A 20,332-nucleotide genomic window follows, 5' to 3' on the forward strand; every position below is an offset into this window, starting at 1 on the left:
GTTCTGGCTTTCACTTTACAAATGAGAAGACAGAAACTTGAAGAAGCCAAGTAATTTGTCTAAGGACATGGACAAATCCTTGAACTACTCCACTCTGTTAAATAAGACTCACAAATTTAGAGATCTAATTGACTATATTAAATGATTCATGTATAGGGCAGCATCCAGTCAAGACTCTGCAAGGTCTCCCACAAAATGTAGGTATTTATAAAGAGAAAGGAAGTGGGACAAAAGGTTATTTCAGGTAAAGCCACCTTCCCTCGGAGGAAGGCAGGGGATTCATATGGTGCAGATGACTTCACTGATGCTGATTAGGAAACTCCACATTGATTGGTGCAGGATTATACTTCTCAGAGAATTTTAAACTGCAATGACATGCTAAGTGTGGGTGAGGGACAGGCATGAAGGACCGCAATGCCATCCTGGTTTTGGTTAGTCTTTATAGCACTATGGTTGCTCTGTCCATGGTGCTGCCCTGCTGTGTCATTCACAGATTCACTCATGCACGTTGTCATTCAGTCATCCGCTTGGGTATCCGTCAGACATTACTGAGGACTCTTGCAAGCACTCACATTGCCCCTGTCTTCTTTTAGGAATATGAATTCATCGTGCTGCCTAATGCCTACATGATCCACATGCCTCACGCCCCCAGCTTTGACATCACCAAGTTCCGGTCCAACAAGCAATATCGGATCTGTCTCAAAACCCTGAAGGAAGAGTTTCAGCAGGACATGTCTCGCCGCTATGGCTTTGCTGCCCTCAAATATCTCACTGCTGAGAACAACAGCTAGCACCAAGAGGCCCACCTGTGGGGAGAGACATTCTGTAGGAGGAGAGCCACTTGCCGTCTGGGGCCCTGCCTTCAAACTCAAATGGAGCAATGCTTTTTTGGTTTGTTTTTATTTGTCTCTTTGGCCCAACAAAGCTGCTCTAACTACAGAGATCTGGGACAAGGATCTGGCCAACCCCTCTCTGCCCCACAACCTGGCATTCCCAGATTGTGGAAAAATAGCCCATCTGCATAGTCTTTTCAGGAATGGGACTCAGAGGGGTGAGTGGAAGCAAGAGTGTTATAGTCCCACAAAGCTACACCCAAGCAGGTATTTAGGATGGTATGGTTACTTTCCATGAAAAGGAAACCAGGGTGTTAGGGTTAGCCATCTGAGAAAAAAAGCAAAATTGTCTCTTCGTTCAGAAGAAACTTTCTTCTTTGCCCTACCCTATAGCTGGGTACAAAAATGGAGGGCAAACCAATGATCAAAATCAACCATTTGGGGAAAAAAATAAACAATGGGGACATTGATTGTACTGGAGGGAACTGGAGATGGGTTTGGTTGGTTCTTTATCCTCAAGATCACTTTTGTCTTGTTTTTCTTCTTTTTTTTTTTTTTTTTTTTTTGTGAGGATGATGTTTGTATGTTTCTCTTGGATCGGAGACTCCAAAATAGAAAATCCGGTCTTTCAAGATGCTGAAGGAAAATCAGCCACCTCAACCAACATCCCTCTACCAGTTATGACCCAGAAGGAAGACAAAAGCCCTCAGCTAATGTTTAAACATGGTGGCTTTCTTGGGGGCTCACGGAGGCCCCATAGCTTTGAATTCACCACTCTCCAGAACCCAGGGACTGAGATGAGGACAGCGGGAATATGGAGGCCGACTGTTTTAAAACTGGTCACATTTTCTATTGGCAGTGACCAGTTCATGGGGAAAGGGCTCTACAGGAACAGTTTCCATGCACATGAAAGTTCCGAACCTATCAGGCCTCTAGAAGAACTTGAGTCATTCAGACGAGCCCAGTTCTGAAGATTCATGAGTCCACTTGGAGTCCTTCGGGAGGGTCCAGTTTGGTTCCTCTGTGTCCACGCCTGCTTCACCACTGGAAGGGATGAGGTCATGACCTTGGGCTCACTTCAGGACCTGACCAAGGGTAGGCAAGCACCCTCACCGTTCCACAGTTCGAGGAGACACTGGACTTTTTACCCATTTTCTTGAATCTTCAATATTAATGTTGTGTTTACATTGACGAGAACCAGAATCAATGCTGGGCTGTTTGTATTGAGTTGCCATGTGACCAGCAAACGCTGCATTCAATAAACGAACGTATGGACTGTTTCTTCCTGTTCCCTCCCCTTCATGTAAGAAGCTACAGAGATACCAGTGTAGAGGGGAACTCGAGAAACAGCAAGTTGACATCTCCCATTTCATTTTTCTCATCATTTGAAAATTTACCTTTCTTTCTCCCAGTTAGATCTCACTTTATCCTCTGACCCACAGAGTATATGCATGTTCCATTGGGTTTCTGTGTCCATGCCGAGGACAGATATTTTATAGAGCAGATGTGGAGCAGCAAGGTGAATCATGGTCATTGTTCCGGTAGTCATTTGAAAATCCAATCTGAGTGATGAGACCCTACAATAACCCAGTGTGCTCAAGTGGACCTGCCAGCTCTAGTCACACAGATGGATGTCCCAGTGAGGAGAGCTAGTGTTTGGAGTGATCCTTACTCAGATGTAGATAGTTGTGTGTGTGTGTGTGCGTATCTTGTCTATGTATCTTTTATATATAGCACATGCACAATGTTTATTATTACAAAAATTAATGCACAACTACTGTAAAAAGGAAAATACTGCAAGAGAATTCATTTCACCATACATGTTAAAGTCCACTTCTCCGTTGGTGTGCAGGAACCAAATCCAACCAGCACCTAAGAACTTACTGGGTGCATCTCGTCCCATTTCCGTGTTCGGTAACATCACCTCTGTATCTTGAAGTTGGCTATGATGGGAATATTTATATTGTGGAACAAGAGATGGAAAAAAAAAAAAAAAACACCACAAATCAAGGCACTGCTCCCACCCCAGCCTGTTCTTTGCCATTGACCAGCACATCAAAGGTACTGTTCACACACATAGATGCTGGAATTCTCGCTTCCGTCTCCACTGTGAGTAAATGTAGATGAATTGATACCATTTTTGAATGAAACATTACTAGCTACCTGAATCCAGTGAAAATGTGCTGGTAGTACTAGTTCTGCAATGTTAAAAGTTGACGATGAACTTGTTTTTAACATTTTTCATGGCACATGTGCCATGCCCAGCCACCTTGCTTTCACTGGATGCCTATGGGTATCGCAATGGCTGTATAACACATTCAGACTGGCTCACCTCTGAACTGAAGGTAGGTGTCAATTACTTTGTGGCAATAGGTACATACTCTCAATACTTAAAAGCCAGAGATTGACATTTTACACCAAGAGAAATCCTATTTCAAGAGATACTTGATCACATGTAAGACTAGAGCTCATATGGACCCAAGGTCAATAGAGAAATTGCCAGTCCACTGGAGGCTGAGGTCTGCAGCACCCAAGGCATGAACCCCCCAAATTTACATTGGAGCAGCCTCTCATTGCCAGTCAGTCCCAGCCCATGCCAGAGGGACTTAGCCAACTGGGTAGAGGCCGCTTCTGAGGAGGATGATTCCTTTATATGAGTTCCCTACAATGAAACTAGCTTATAAATTGGTCACCTGGATTTTTTCATGCTTAAATAATTTTTGGATTGTTGCTTTGACTTTCAAATGCAAGGAAGGATGTGGTTCTCTCATTTAGATCCCATAATTTTCAGTGTTGGGAGAGCTAGAATTCATTGAGCGACCATTAGTGAGAGGACCTTTTGCATGTGTTAGTTCCGTGATTCCTTGCAAAAACAACAAAGTGGCAATTACTGTCTAGAGACGAGGAACCTGAGTGAGCTTGGGGAAATTAATGCACTTCCCCAAAATCCCCTTGTCAATACATGGCAGAATCAGAATTTGAACCCAAGCCTACTTGTTTGAATCCAAAGCTACATAACCTGCAATGTTTTTCCCTTCCCCAGTAAGAAAGAAAATGGACATGAAACATTAGCAAGCAAGAGGATTGAAATCTTTAGAACTACCCACTTACAAGTGCTCTTCTTTTGTCGTCCATCCAGTAGCACACAACCTTGGCAGCTATCTCTCCCAGGTACTCTTTAAGTCTTGCTGTGCTCGTGGACCTTCTGAAAATTCATCTGAAATCGACCTGAGCAGTTTGTCGTCGTGTTCCAGCTCTTGTAGGCAGCATTTGATCCCCTGAAAGCTCATGGGTTATTTTCTGGACTCCATGGCACAGGTAGGGACCCAATTTTTAAACACCCCCCTTGGACATCAACTCAGCTTGCTGCTCCAAAGTGATCTCTCTGACCACTGAGCTGATTTACAAAGCACATATTTGCAGAGTTGGCTAATAGCTTCTTTGTACCCCATCATGAAAGCACAAACCCCACTTTAATTCTGTTTCTTTCAAAGACTCCACTGTCTTTGAGTTAAGGCTACATTTGTGGTCACCAGGCCTTTAGGGAGCTCTGTGTGAGTGGAAGAAACGTGATTAAAATCCCCTCTCAGACACAGCTCCCACACACTCTCAATGGAGATAATAAGGACTACCATTTCCTGAGCCAAGACTTCTATGGAAGTTGGCACTGATGGAGCCTCACAGCAACTTTATAAGAAGGGTATTATTATTCACTTTATTTAGCTAGTAGAACCCCCCTCAGAGAAATTATGTCATTTACCTCAAACCACACAGGTTGTCCATGGAGGTGCTGGCATTTGAACCAAAATCTGACTGATGTCAAAAAGCCACATCTTCCCACTACATGCTGCCTGCCATCTATTCATGGGATGCTGAAATAGCATGGTACTGGGCTTTGAGGTTGCACCTTCCTGTAATTCAGGGTGATGTCCTTTTTATTCCCTTGCTTTTTTAATCCTAATTTCCTCCCATTAAATTCCAATTTAATGTTATCAATGTTTATGAATTGTCAGTTAGCTGCTAAATACATTCTAAGTTACTTCAGACCCATAGACTGTAATGCTGGGGATGCCATGGTCTTTGCTTTCACTCATTTAACAAAAATAGTAAGTGCCTCCAATTTCAACAAGTGATCATTGATCTCTGAAAGGAGAGGGTGAGTACACCACAAAGATGTAGGGGTTTGGATATTGGATAGATTTTGGTCATTGGTTTGTTCCAATACGTGCAGGTACTCCTGAGAGACAGTAGCTTTTGGAATGAAAGAATGTTGACCAGTTCTGGGCAAGTGTTGCCCAAGGTGTGGGGCTAAGACCATCTGATCATGATTGATTGGTAGAGCTTGCTCAGAACACTGCTTTCCACAGACTCTTGCAGAACTGATGCTGGAACAGTTCCAAAGGAAGAAAGCAACAGATAGCAGCGGCATCCAGAGTGACTGTGGACTTTTTATCATCTTTCTGCATCCCACACATATTTATGATACAACTCTCTGAGGAGTGCTGTGAACACACAGTGAACTGGGCACAGTCTACAAGTTCAAGATTATTAGAATTATTATATTATATTATATATTATTATTATATTATTCAGCTCACTCCATTTCCTAAGTTATCGTGACCTAAAGAAATGTCCAGGTTGCCTATGTGCAGAGGAGTGTAAATGTTGAGGTTGAGTCACTTCTCTGATCTCTAAGATGCCCTGCGGAGAGGCAAAGCTAGGTACCCACTCCAGCTCCTCGGGCACTGGCAGAGGTTGAAAGGCTGGCTGACCCACAGGCAGCAGGTTTCATCAAGGCTGCTTTGTGAATAGCAAAATGAAGCAGCTTTGACTTCGAGTCAATGCAGATGGCTTCACTCTCCCACCTGCTAGGCCCTTGAGGGTGGGGGGGGGCCGCAATATTTTTGCTGTTTGTTGGAAGAACTCAGTTACCTGATGTTAGAGGACTGAGAGCTCCATTTTCTTGCTGGCTGTTGGCCCCAGGCCACCCTCAACTCCTGGGGAACTCCCGCCACTCCCTGGTAACTGGGCTTCTCTTCAACACAGGCCTGTGCTTCATCAGCAAGAGAAATGCTCCCTCTACTCTGCGAAGGCAGAGTCTAATATAATGTCACACCATGTGGGAGTGACTTCCCAGTCCAGGTCCTGCTTACACTCAAGGGATGGACATTGCACAGGACAGTACACCACACATCAGGACTCCTGGGAGTCACCAGAACGTTCTGCAGTTATGTTGTGGTCAAAGACAGAATGAATTCCCACTGCATGAGTCCATTGTGTGAGACAGAAGGAGTAACTGGTTATCTTACTAACTAAGAGGCACAGCTGGGGGGTGGTTGGCAAGAAAGGGATCACCTCACCGAGACCAGTCATCACGTCTGCGGGGGACCTTGACCAGCAAGGCCGGAGAGTCGGGGCCCCAGGTCCGGCGAACAAAGGAAGCAGTCACACGCGTGTAGCAGAACAAAGAAAGAGCTCTTTATTGGGTTTTATCTCAGCTTTATACAGAAGGAGAGGGATGCCAGGAAGGGAGAAGGCCAATAGACACTAGACATGTAGCAGTGTTTGATAACATGGTTCTCGCGAGGGACAAAAATGGGCGAGAATGGAGCAGTGTTTTGATAATAGGTGGGTGAGAAAAGAAAGAGGAGAAAGAAAAGGTGGGGGCAGGGAGTTCTTCCCACATGCCTTTTACAACCCGGATGTTTTTCTCTATCCGGACTCCATTTCACCTTTTTATGACTGCTGACAGACGCCAGATGCCGGCCTTGGTCCCCAACATCTCCTCCGTTTCTGTTTTGTTACATGAAACAACGAGTATGATGTGGGATTTTATGTCAGGGGGCTGTGCCTGTCTTAGGTTGTGGACTTACTCTTTGTGCCTTACCCGTCATCAGCTAGGAGACATAGCAAAAGTTGGTTACTGCACGTGCTTTTTTTGTCTACCTGCCTGTGTTAGGTTGGTCACGAGAGATGTCCATCTTACCCGTCTCTGGCTACCAGCCCAGCTCTGAAAGCGAGGCACTTATGGGCAACCTTGATCAGCGGCTCTGTCGCGGCATTTCTAGTTGGTGATAATGGAGCGACATGACCTTATCAGCCTGCTGTTTTACAAAATCAACAATCCGGTTGCAAATGCATGGGCCAATAGTCAGTAAAAGAAGGAGTAGCAATAGGTGGCCTGTTATGGCCGAACATTTTGATAGTTATTGCAGTAAATTAGTATACACCTTTGGTTTAATTCTAGGCAGGGGGAGTATGGTTCACTCGCGGAAGCCAGGAGGGGAGGAGACCAATGGGCATACAGCACGTTTGGCCGGCTGCTGATCTCACGAGGGGTGAAAATGGGCGAGAAGAGAAAAGGAGGAAAGGTGTGGGCAGGAAACTCTTTTCTCATGCCTTTTGCAACCCGGATGTTTTTCTCTATCCGGATTCCATTTCACCTTTTTATGGTGCAAGATGCTGAGAGACGCAAGATGCCGGCCTCGGTCCCCAACAACGTCAACCTAAGGCATTAACCCTGAATCTAGCATTGGCAAGTGTATAGGAGCAAAGGTCCTCTAGCCGAGGTGCCAGGACATGGGGTGGCTGGATGCATGAGCCCTGAGCAATCTTGGGAAGAGCAGTGGTCTGGAGCCCCTCAAGGATGGTGGGAGCCTTGGCCAACTAGTCTCCTACTAGCAAAGAACACAAGGAGACACCAGCAAGGACTAGTTGCAGATCTTACCCAGGAAAGGGCATGTTTTCTTAGCCATTCCCTGAGCCCCAGAAGGTTTGCCTGAAATCAAAGGGACGGGGAACATTTCCAGAGGTTCCTTCAGAATGTCCTGGACTGGAGGCAGTGTGTTTGGGTCTTCAGAGCTCCATTATTAAAGTCAAAACCACATGAGCTTCCATCTCCTCCACACCACTTAGCAGTGTAGTCCATCAGTGTCTCTTCCTTGAGTCCATTCCAATGTTACACAGGTGAAGAGGCAGGCAGACAGACAGATTGAGTGGATGGATGGATGGATGGATGGATGGATGGATGGATGGATGGATGGATGGATGGATGGATGGATGGGTGGGTGGGTGGATGGATGGAAGATAGATATATAGATGATGGAGAGAGAGCTCGGTAGGTACAGATAGCCTGCCTATATATAATCCTCTGGTTCTGTGCACATTAAAGGAGCTGATGTGAGTGGACACCCTGCATTTTGTAAACTGAAGGAGCCCCATGCATACAAAGCATTGTTGGCTAGAGAATTCTTCGTGTACCCTTTTTCTGCTTCAGCCTTTCATTCTTCCCTGGGTGGAAAAAGGAAGCAAGAGGTTAGTTATTGCAAACGTCTGAAACAGACTCCTCTAGAAGCTTGTGAGAGGAGCCGGGAGCAAACAGCACCACCCAGGCTTGCTGCACCACTGGGTTCTCTACAAAGGGAATAAGTTGTTCTTGAGAAGAGAACTCCAAGGAGCAAGAGCAGTCCTACGTAGCCTCATCCTTTACCCCTGAGCACACTGGCAAGTAACAAAATGCCACCTCACTCAGTCTCTAGCATCAGCAACATTGAGGGTTTGGTTTGGGTTTGAGGGTTCATGGTTGTTTATCTTCTTTGGTTGTGTTTTTTGCATTATTCTTGGCTTTGGTTCATTTTTCCATCATGTTTTTTATAAAAGAAACAAACTTCCCCTACGCTCTCCTCCTGAGAGTACCTTTCAAATTGGAATTTGAATGCGGGACATGGGGATAGTTCTGCCTCCTTGGGTCAGAGCCAGCACGAGATCAGCTAAGGAGCAAGTGTAGGTGAAAGGAGATGAGAGCCCAAGAGAAGCACAGAGCGCTTCTTCCCACAACTCGTTATCGTCTGGATGTGAAAGGGTGCAAAAAATCGTCATTGAGATAGAAGATCAAATCAAAGCAAAGCTACGAAGCTATCAATTACAACGCCTGAGTTGGCACAACCAAGGGCATCTTTTTCATCCCCCACCCCAGGGGAGTCTGGGCGCTCCTGCAGAACAGGGGTCTCTTCTGTGTCCCATCACAGGCATACTGCACAGCACAAAGGGGTTCAGGGTGCAGGTTTGCTGAGTCAGTGTCAATGTCGAGCCCGTGGCACAGAGACTGGCCCACTCTTACATTGAGCAATTCCAGGCTTGGACAATGCCAGGCATGACATCTACATGGAATCAAACCTTACTGATGTACTGTTGGCATGGTATGACACAAATCACGGGCATCAAGTTTCACACTTGGAAATGTATACGTGGCTCACGGCCACCACCACCACAGTTCTAGTCCAGTGCCACCATCAAATTGGCCACTTTGCCTTTGGCTCTCCTGCTCCTCCCTCCCTTCTGGTAATCACTAAGTCTTCACAGAGTCTGCAGGTTATTTTCTGGTGTGATGTGTTTGCTTGCTTTGTTTATTTCTAGTGCACAAAGGAGAGAGGCTATCCAGTAATTGTCTTTCTGGTTTATTTCACTTTGCGTGATCACAACTTTCAAGCATGTTGTTGCAAAGGGCACCATTTCATTGTTTTTAACAGCTGAATAGTATTCCACTAGATATTTCTACTACATCTTTATCCAATCATCTATCAATGGACGTTTAGGTTGTTTTCATGTCTTGGCTAGTGTGGATAATATTGCAGTGGACACAGGATACAAGTATGTTTTTGAAACTGTTTTTATATTCTCCAGATAAACTCCAGATATATTGGAGTCGAGTGGCATTCCTATGTTTGGTTTCCCATATTGAAAAATGGGCTTCCGAAAGGCACAATCTCTCCATTCTATGCCAGATGGCTCATTCCTTGGTCTTTCCTTCCCCATCTTTTTCCTCTGTCCTTTTCCCTGCGCTCATTCTCTTCCTAGGGTGGAGTGGGGATGTTCCTTTCCTGGACTTAAATGCAACATTCAATGACAACTTTTTGTATGCACTGGCTTCCACTCCACAGGCCCTGAAAGAAATCAAGGAGAAGAAGCTCACTGCTGACAGCAGAAGGTAAACACGGATGAACCTCGTGGTCAGGTATGAGAACAGACAGGAACGCCAGGGACAGAACTGGTCTCCAGGGAGGTGTTCATGTTCGGGATTGACTGAATGGGGTCATTTTATGCTCTGATTTGAGGGTGATTTTCCTTTAGAAAGAAACTGTATCCCCAGCTCCTAGCTTTGAGTCCAGCACATAGTAGATATTCAATGAATACTTATTGTCTCAGGAGCAGGAGCTTAGACTCAAATAAGTCCTTGTTTTGAGTCGAGGTTGGGCCACATCCTAGCTAGTTATGATACAGCTTTGAGCCTCTGTTTTATCACCTGCAAAGGGATGACAGAGTCCCCATTTCCCAGGGTAGAAGTTTGCATTGCAAGAGTACCCAGGGCATGGTAAGTATATGCACCACCACATGCAAACCTATGCACATACATGCACATGGTATACTTTTCGCAGATGTATTCTCTATGGATCCTTAAGTGAAGGGAGGAAGGATCGACTCTGAGGAATGTAGGGAAGGGAGAAGGGAAAGGTTGGGCAGTGAGAGACGTGACTGTAAGGGGCTGGATAGAGGGATACCAGGAAATGGAAAGATATGAAGAAGGGGGCAAACCCAAAATGGCGTTTAACTTATAGTCCAATCTAACTTACCATCACTTCCCACCTTACATGCATGGCCCCAGCTGTCCACAAAGTGGACCTGAGCTTTAGCGGCTCAGACATTCTCATCCTGATTTTAGAAATGAGGAGCTCAGGCTGAGAGGTTATCCAGTGTACCCCAGCCATGCATTAGGAGCAGAGGCTGAGCTGGAACCGAGGCCTGCCTCCTGGGAGCACTCTTTGAGGAGTCGCTGGCAAAAGAGCAGCTGGAGTGAGTGTGGGGTCCAGGCAGGTCACCAGGAGCACACTTAGAGCCGAAGAGTCGGCAGAGGGCTTAGAAGACGGAAATAAAAAAGCTGTGGTTGACTGGAGGTTAACAAATAAAGGAAGCAAAGGTTGAAAAGCTTACAATAAATCATCCACGGATTTTCTTCAAGATTCCTGGTTGACTGAGCAATAAAACTGGCGGGCAGAGAGCAGACAGCAAAGGAGGTTCTGAAATTAAAGGCGCGAGGCAGGAACTGAAAGTCTTAGCAGCCAGCTGCTGCTAGATCCTCAGGCCACACAACTGGCCTGCGTTATTTCACTAATCCTCGCCAACCCTGGGAGACAGAAGCTGCGATTCTCATTTCTATGCGTGGAGGTGTGAGTGTCGAGGGGCTGAAGCACAGCCGCCATCTTGCCGCCATCTTGCCGCCATCTTGCCGCCATCTCGCCGCCATCTCATCGCCATCTCGCCGCCATCTTGCCGCCGGCGAGGGATGAGGCCGGATTACCTACTGAGGTGTTTGAGTTCTGAAGTCATTGCCTTGCACCTCTAGACCAGACGTATGACAAGTGACATTTCTCAGAGGGGGACGAGTAAGAGGGTGATGATTGAAATGTAGCTTTTTTTTTTTTTAAACATGGGAAACACCTATTTTTTTTTTAAGATTTATTTATGTATTCATATAGAACTGGGGTACAGGCCAGAGATGCGGAGGGTGAGAGGATTCACCAGAGACAGAGTGGGGAGCAGAACAGGCAGATCGACGAAGTACACTGCTGAGGGGAGCAGCGGGCGGGTCAGGAGAGGTCTGCCACGCCATGGGGTCTCCTCCAGGGCAGGCGGGAATCGAACTCATGCGAAAGTGGCTTTAGCTTCTCAGTGCAGTGCTTTAACCCGCTGCGCCACCAGGGAGGGCCTGAAATGTAGCTTTTAATTGTAATGGCTTTGTAGAATTGTTTGAATTCTGGGAAAGTGATGCCTCCATTGTCCGTGGTTTTTGTGGAAAGCTGATAATGCTCAGGGAAATAAGTCAGAGGAAGAAGAAAAATTTGGGATGGTTTCACATAAAGGAGCCAAATAAGGCATTAGGGAAAAAAGTAATAACCATGACAAAACTAAACAGACAACTATAAATCAGAGGCACTCTGCAGGGGTGCGGGGGAGGGGTCAAATGAGGGAGGGGAGAGCACAGCAGACTATGGCGATGGTGGCAGGTGAACTGGTGGTGGAAAGTCCACGGGGACTACACCTGAGAAAAGAAGGTGAACGTTGGGGAAAATGAAAAAAGATGTAAAATATGTATACATTTTTTAAATGTAGGTTTTATTATTCAGGGCTGTTGCTGTCAATAGGTCAGGCACTGCCATTGGAAAGATGGGTGGTTATTTATCATTCCCAAGAAAGGTGGTACATCAGGCTGAGTCACTCGGGGTAGCACCTGGGCTGGGCCGGAGGTAGAGAGAGTGGGTGGGAGGAAAACAGGGACGAGAACCTTCTATGGTTTCCGTGGGAAAGTATGGGCTGGCGGGTGGGCAGGGTTAGGCTTGGCTAGTTTGAACAGTGTCAGGGTGTTCTGGGGATTGGTTCTCATGTTGTCTGGGGCCTGGGCCTTAAAGTGAGTTCAAAACTATGGCTTGCATGTGAGAACTCCCTCGGGAGATGGTGGGAGATGAGGTTTGGTTGGTTGTTTGCCGGGAGACACTGGCCTGGGGAGGGACATCTCTCCAGGGCCAGTGAAGCCGCAGATGTCAGAGCACTCAGGATAGAACAGCACTCTGCCAGCAAGCAGGTGGCATCACAAACCTTTCAGTAACATCGGCTCTTCCCAGTGCTCATCTAACCCAAGAGTGGAACTTCATAATACTAAGAGAGACGTTTTAATTAAATTACCATCACTGGAGAATTCAGGATGGGCATTATATTCAGCATTCTGGCAGCAAATAAATGCAGACCAAATGACCAAGTGGGTAAACTAATTAGAATTAAATGAAATTCATCAGAATACGCCCTGTTATTCCTGTATCAGGGATGTCAAAACACTGCTTGCTCATGTGAAAGGTGTGTGTGTGGGTGAGTGGGTGGGTGTGTTGGACACAGGATCAGACTTGAGAAAATGAAGATTTCTGGCTGCCTAGGTAGCCAGGAAAATAGGATCAGGCTACCGCCCGGAGAAATGTCTCTCCGAGTTTATTTTTTGTTCTGGGTTGGTTCATAGATATAAATAGAAATTGAGTCTGCCTCCTCTATTACTTATCCTTAGCATTATTTGTCAGTGTGATTAAAAGTAAGGAATGGAAATGGGAATCAGATAGCCATTCAGGATTTCTTAGCATAAAGAGACAGTGCCTTACCATGGCTGACAGGGTGCTATAGACTCTAATCTCTATGTCCATTTCTAACCTCATCACACCACACTCGCACCCCTACCCTATGATCTCCCATGGCTAGCTCTCAACTGCTGTCCAGTTCTCAACTCTAGCACCTTCCCCTTGAGATGTTCACTGATTACTCTGTCCAGGTCAACCCCCACACTATGTCCTTGAAACATGGTCACAGCTGGATTTCACATCTGTTATTGTCATAACTCAGTCATGGCTGGATCTCTGAGAAGGCTCTCAGCTCTGGAGGAAGGCAAGAACTGAAAGTTTTTATACACCAGAGCCGTCAAGATTCCAGCACGTAGTAGGTCCTACGTATATGTGAAAGGAATAAATGAGTGGACTTGGATTCTTGCCCCAGACCCATCTCTGCCTAACTTCTCATTCTTAACCTAGAATCACAAGTACTGATTGTGATGGTTTCAACAGTCTCTCCTGTTTCTGTGCTGTCTGTGACCATTAAAGGCACTCCGTGTTTTCTGTGGAGAGAGGTGGTGCTCCCTAGTGAGGTCTGCTTCCCCCTCATGGTCCGGAGAAAAGGCTTCTTTGTGATGAGGCCAGGCTGTGGGGACAGAGGGCACTTGCATTGTTATTGGTGTTCAGGGAAGGTCTCACTGACACCTGAACAAAGTTGAAAGAAGTGAGAGAGAAACAGATATGTGGGTATTTGAGAAGGAGCAACCCAGGCAGAAGGAAATAGCTGGATCAAAGTTCCTGAGGTAGGAGAATCCTTGGTCAGTTAAAAGATCAGCGAGAATATAAGGATGGCTGGAGCAGAGTGGACTGGAGCCGTGAGGACTAAGAAGCATTGGAGGGGGCAGTTCACGGCCTTTGGGGCACTTTTGAGATACAGAACAGGGAGAAGCCACTACAGGCTTTGACCAGAAATGTCACATGAACTTAGGGCCTAACTGGGTTTCTGGATGCCCCTGGAAAGATTATTATAAATTGAGCTTATATTTCCTCCTGGTGTAAATTCTCAGGCATTCTATTTCCATAAATCCATGTTATATATGCCATAAAGATGCCAGAATTACTGAAGAAAAACAAGCAACTAAACAAAAATATATGTGCTTACAAAAACAAGATCACCTTGGAATTCCAACATCTCATTCCCCTCCCTCCCTGGCATATGCAGAAACTCACCAGCTTGGAGTAACCCTACAACTTGAATTTTGTCTCTGGAAATCGCCACTTGTGACACTTGAACAAGTAATTGCTTAAGTTCCTGGAACTTTGCAAAATGAACACAGGAGATGTTGATACAGGCAGCACTGGGTGAGTGTGGGGTTATGTGAAAATACATAGGAGCACTTACTGTTAGCTCTGGCTATCGGCTTGTGGCCTGACACGTGCAAGTTTCTTTTTCTCTCCTTCCTTTAACATGACTGGAACAAAAATTCCTGTGGGAGACAGGGACTCACAGTTCATCAAGATCACAGCAATGTCATAGATCTGAACAGGATTGAATCATGTTTCCAAGCTCAGTACTAGACAATTTTTCCAGCAACCTAGAAGAGCCATGACTGCGCCCACTTTATTGATGAAAGTAAAATTTGACAGGCTTCGACTTGTTAAAACAGTCAACTGATTTCAAAGAACGTCCATTGGGATCTGCAAATGGTTCAAATAATACATGCAGTTCCCAGAAGTGTTTCCCCAACGTACCTCAGAATCTCGACCCTCGTCTTCCAGATGTATAAATGCCACATCTGCAAACTTCAGACTCTCCTTTGGCAGATGAATTCTGCCGGAAGGGTCATGGTTGATACTTTCCTGGCGGACCTCGTTAACAGCTCCTGGCTCAGCTGGTAAAGGGAACAGCAAGAACTGAAGTGGAAGGAACAATTGACCGGTTGTCTGGAAATGGTAGTGAAATGAAAGAAATAGGTCAACATTCAGTCAGCAGGGGGTGAAGAGAGGAACCCCTTCTCCTCTAAACTTTGATAAAACACATGTCAAATGTGAAGCAATAAATGGACATGATCCCAGGAACTTACTCTTCCAAAAAGCAAAATACCCAAGATAGACACTAAAAATGAAATCTGACAATATAATTGAAAACATTGCTAGCCAGGGATGAAAGAAAGAGTTCACTTAAGAAGTTAACAGGAGGGTCTGTCTTAGGTAGGGTCCTTTGGGGTGCAGATCATAAATTTACTTTGAATTAAACTTTAAAATATCAGATAAGAAGGATGTGCTAAAATGGTTCTGGGTTAAATTGCAAAAGCAGGGGCAGTGAAGCCTTTACAGTGATTGCAGATCTCAAACAATAAACACAAATATGTAGGAAATGACACATCAGCTTTTATCTGGTTTGGTTCTCTCCTCTTGCTGGGCTGAGGAAAGATACAGACTCAGTTATTTCGAAGACCTCCTTGCCAACCTCTGTTTCCCAGGCACCAGGGAACAGAAGAGAACTCTCCCTTTCTGCCATCAGCCTCCTCAGAGCGTCTACTGTCCTTCCATATCTTCCTACTGTCCTAGTCTCCTTCACATCCAGAATCCCTGCTACTCTCTTAAGAATGGGGTCGCAAAATTCTCTTTCTGGTAAATAGTTGCTTTCAATGATGGGACTCTAGCGGTAGAGTGGGGGGTGCCTTTGAAAAGCATACTTGGCATGTAATCTTCCTGAGGGTATAATCTTAATCTTCTTATCTCTCTTTCCTCAAGAAGACAAACCTCAATCAGCATACTTCTGTTACTGTACCTTCCCCAGTAGACTCCCTGACTGGGCTCCTCTGCTCTCCCACCCCAACTCTTTCTTCACTTGCCTATTTTAGATGCTGTCTGAAGACGCACAGGCAAGCTACTCAGTCAGTCATGCGGGGTCTCTCATTAGCAGGAGGCATGCATGCTCCTTTTAAATTTATTTTTGGCTTTTTCATTTATCAATCTGTCTAATGTTCATTTGATTATTTGCCAGCCAAGAAGAACCCAGAAGGTAGGAGATGATTTTTCTCTGCAGCTTAATGCTAGCTACACCAGACAGAATCTGCTGTGGCTTCCAAACAGACCTAAAAACTGACCAGCAGTGGCTTTATGAGCATAACCGTCTATTTCCTTCTCATATTTCCCAGTGTCTCTTTCTCACCTGCTCCTCATGGGCAGCTGACTAAAATTCGGTGCTCTTTTCTAAAGAAGAAACAGAGGATGGCACTTGGAAAGCAGCTAGCAGTCTGTCCTCCTGCCATCTCTGGACCTGGGGACCTCTGGTGAAACTTGGGAGCAGCCCTGCTGTTTCGGACTCATGAGACAGCCCACCCTCTGTGTTCAGACACTGATGCTCTTATTTTTGCCATTTTATATATTTATGCATACAAGCTCTGGGGTGCAGGCCAGAGATGAGAAGGGTGAGAGGATTCACCAGAGACAGAGTGGGGAGCAGAACAAGTCAATTGATAGAAATATACTGCAGAGAGGAGCAGGAGGTGAGACAGGAGAGGTCTGCTGCACCCTCTGGGTCACTCCCTGGCCGGGACTCATGCTGCAGTGTGTGGTGAGAGCTTCATAAGTGCTGAGACTCTCACCCCTGCGCCACCAGGGAGACCCCAGGCACTGCTGCTCTTTCAGGCCATTCTAATCACTGCTGTTTACCAAGTCTGATCCTCCCCATTTCCCTGGGTCCATGCAGCTGCTTATAAATCTCATTTCACCTTCTGGGACCGATAGTATTGCTCTTTAACTAAGTTAGGCTTTGGAAAATCACAAAGATAATAATAGTAGCTTGCTCTTACTAATTCCTTTATTCCTTTTCATGTATCTGTTGGTCATCTGTGTGTCTATTCATTTCCTCTGTCCAGTTTGTAATTAGATTGTTGGGGTTGCTTTGTTTGTTTGCTATTAAGTTGTATGAGATTTTTATATATGTTGGACATTAACCTCATATCAGATAGATGATTTGCAAATTTTCTCTCATTCTGTAGGTTGTAAATAAAGACACGATGAGATATTGCCTCATATCTGGTAGGCTGAGCAGTGTAAAAAGACAAGGACTGGTTAATGTTAGTGAGTGTTACTGAGGGTGTGGAGGAAAGGGAATTCTTGTGCCCAATCAGTGGGAAGGTAAATGGGTGAAGCCACTGTGGAAAACAACATCAGTGTTGCTTGAAATATTAAAAGCAGAACTACCGAATGATCTAGCAATTCTATTTCTGAGCACTTATTTGAAAGAAATGAAAACAAAATTGAGGAACATGTCTGCACCCCCATGTTCACTGTGGCAGTATTTGCAAGAGCTAAGACATGAAAACCGTCAAAGTATCCATTGAAGGATAAATGGATAAAGATATATAATACATATATTATAAATGGATGGAATCTTCTTTGACCATAAAAAGGAAGGAAATCCTGCCATTTTTAGCAACATGGAAGGAAGGACCTAGCAGACAGGGTACTAAGTGAGAAAGCAGACAGAGAGACAAATACTGTGTGGACTGTGGTCAGCCTTGAGCTATGACCATGACGTGAGCTCCGCCTTAACCTTGAACCTGGCTCTTTAATTGGCCACACAGAGCACTTTCCTCAGGCCCACAATAATGGTTGCCTCATGCTTAAGGACCTATGCTGTTCCTTCTGAAGAGACTAATAACATCAGTGCCTGACCAACACACACACACACACACACACACACACGGCCACCTTCAACTGATAACAGCAAAGAGAGCCACTATTCTGGGAGGTCAGTGATGTTCCCTCAAGGACTGCCCTTGAACTTCTGGTGACTTCCTGGCCCTGAAAATAAGAAAAACCTCCCAGACCCTCACATCTTTATATCCCTTTGTTCCCAGAGCAACACTGCTCACTAATAAACGCTTCCTTTGTAAAAACACCCTCATGGTTCAGTCTGGTTTCCAAATGCTAGAAATACTGAGAAAGAGTGTCCCCTACTCCCATGTCCAGTCTGAAGAGATCTCAGTCATGGAGAATTCCAACTCCCAGCATGGAGCAGACCTGGCTTCCAGAATGGGGACTGCAGGAATGAGGGCTGGAGGGGCATGGTCGTGCTCGGCTTGCAACTGAACACGTACTTGTTCTTGCTCTCTCGATTTTCTGGAGATACATAGGAAGAGGCATGTGGAGGAGAGACCTGCAGACCCTTGGAAGAGACACATGGAGAGAAGATGTGCCAGGAGGCTACCCCACAGAGACAATGCTGCTGTGAGCTTGACTCACGGTGGATTAAGTGGTACAATTTGAGTTTCAGATCTTTCTTTCTGTCCCATCTCTCTGGGACCTCCTGATCCCTTCCTTGTGGTTCTGTTAGTGTACAACCAAGGGGTACCCTCGGATCCCCAAAGCTTGCATGCTCTAAAGGGACCTGGCCATCCATGCATACGAAGGCAAAGCAGACTCTTAGTGTTAAAGAACTGTTCCAGTCATACAGAGAAAATAGAAGAGAGGCTATTTATTTTGAGTCATTTGCCAAATAAAATCTCCCAAATTACACATCCCCTTGTGAGTAAATACCAAGCAGGGTCACCCTGAAGTGTGGCTGCTGAGGCCCAACAGCTCACCAGAGCTTTAGGCCCCTTCTGGCGGAGAACCATAGGGAGGAGGTTCCAAAGCACGTCCCAGAGAGCCAGGGCAAAAGAAGATGCTCCATCGACATAGAGCTGCCATCGTCAGCCTCCCGGCACGCCTCTCGCCCACATGTCTCTCCCAAATGTCTCTACGTGTCTGTCCTCCATATGTCTCCTTCTCAGTAGCACCAGCTCTGACTAAGAAAACTTACCAGGGTGCAAATCAGGTCACAGAATCCAGAAGTCCCCTCTTTGTCTCCCTTTTTTGCCCCAGAGCCCACCTGCCTTCTCTGTGTTATACCTTCACCTGGCCACTCAGCTCCACCCCCTTGCCCCCCCACCCCCAGTATCTAGTCTCAGATGACTGCAGATAAGTGGGGCAGGAACCATGTACTCCCCCTTTTATGGAGATGCCTCTGTAACAGTTTCCTGCCAGAAAAAGAAATGACTAAATTCTTACTCTGCTTCTCTGCCAGGGGAATAATTTCCTAACAATAAATGGTAGAAAAACTATCTTGAAAGTGCATTTCCCTGCAGATAAAAGATAATAATAACAGAGCATTTAAAGTGGTTTAAATGAATTCAAATTCCCAGAACCAGAATAATTACATCTCAGGGCAAAGAATGTATTAATAAAATGTATCTATGTTGATGGAGTCAACATCTCTGCTCTTTAAGAAATGATGGAGGAGCAGAGTTAGACTGGAAACTGGGGGAGATAAATATCGTTCTGTTTTATAAGAAATATAAAAAAAGAGGAATTCTAGAGTTATATATTAATGAGTTTGAAATTAGAGCAAGGAAAATACTGAAGGAACTATCGTTAAAAATGGTTTGTAAATTTTTACGGAAAACAGATAATGATTAGGAGCTGGTAAAGATTTATTTTATTAATTCATTCATTCATTTAAACAGTTATTGACTTTGCAATATATGCCCGACACAAGGTTATAAAAATATATGTGATTTAGCTTTACCATCAGTCTAGCAGGATTTACTAAGAAAAATTAGAACAAACTAGCTTCACTTTCATTTTTGACACGTTTGCCAGTCTGCTAGAGCATGAGGATGCATTTAGATTTCAGCAAGTCTTTCAGATGGATTCTAACTTATGGACAACATGGAGCTATATGAACCAGGGGGGACTGTTACTGGTTAAATCACCATAGACAGAGTCGGCTAGCTAATTGTCAATTCTTGATAGTTTGTGGCTCTCCGAGGTCTAGGCATGTAATTTCCTCCTGGATGGGGACAAGAAATAAACTGAAAGACTGTCATCTCCTGTCACCAAGGTAGGACACTAGTGTGAAGCCAACAGGCAATAGAGGCTGGCAGTGAAGTCTGAACAGCTGAATAATAGCATTCATTTTCCAACACTTTGAGCTGGATGAACAATATGAAAATAATTGGCAAAGAGAGAACCAAAATGCCTCTTTTACTACCTAGAAAAGTTAATATTGATGAAGGAGACATTGAGACCAGCTGAAACTCAAATTCCAGACTCTAGAATTAGACAGATTTAGCCAGTGTATCACAGGCAGTGTTGGCCAGTGGCCAGAGTATCCAGGAGAGCTGACCCTGGTACATATTTGGGCATGACCCCAAGAGGAAACAGGGGAGAATGTGCGGTGTTACTTGAGCCCAAATTCTTCCTGGAAAATCACAAACCTGATCATTTGTTTTGGTCTCAGTCTATCGATAGAAATGCTAATGGCTAAACGTGGATGGAGTATTCACCCAAGTCACAGTAACT

At 45.2% G+C, this 20,332-nt stretch overlaps 1 protein-coding gene and 1 long non-coding RNA gene across 2 annotated transcripts in view; both read left to right on the forward strand.

Annotated features, from left to right (window-relative positions):
- Window positions 1–2,113, forward strand: part of LARGE (like-glycosyltransferase) — a 419,193-nt gene extending 417,080 nt beyond the window's left edge. The window contains exon 15 of the mRNA XM_004675709.2: window positions 594–2,113. Coding sequence (XP_004675766.1) covers window positions 594–791 — 198 coding nt within the window. The 3' untranslated portion in view covers window positions 792–2,113. The remainder of the gene's footprint in view (window positions 1–593) is intronic.
- An 812-nt stretch (window positions 2,114–2,925) lies between these two features.
- On the forward strand, window positions 2,926–9,849 carry LOC105853192. The gene is made up of 3 exons (XR_001145034.1): window positions 2,926–2,942; window positions 3,973–4,151; window positions 9,773–9,849. It is a non-coding gene; the product is annotated as an uncharacterized LOC105853192 (long non-coding RNA).
- Window positions 9,850–20,332: the final 10,483 nt, after the last annotated feature.

Source organism: Condylura cristata, unplaced genomic scaffold, assembly GCF_000260355.1.
Source record: "Condylura cristata isolate star-nosed mole 26May11 unplaced genomic scaffold, ConCri1.0 scaffold00004, whole genome shotgun sequence".
Taxonomy (NCBI): domain Eukaryota; kingdom Metazoa; phylum Chordata; class Mammalia; order Eulipotyphla; family Talpidae; genus Condylura; species Condylura cristata.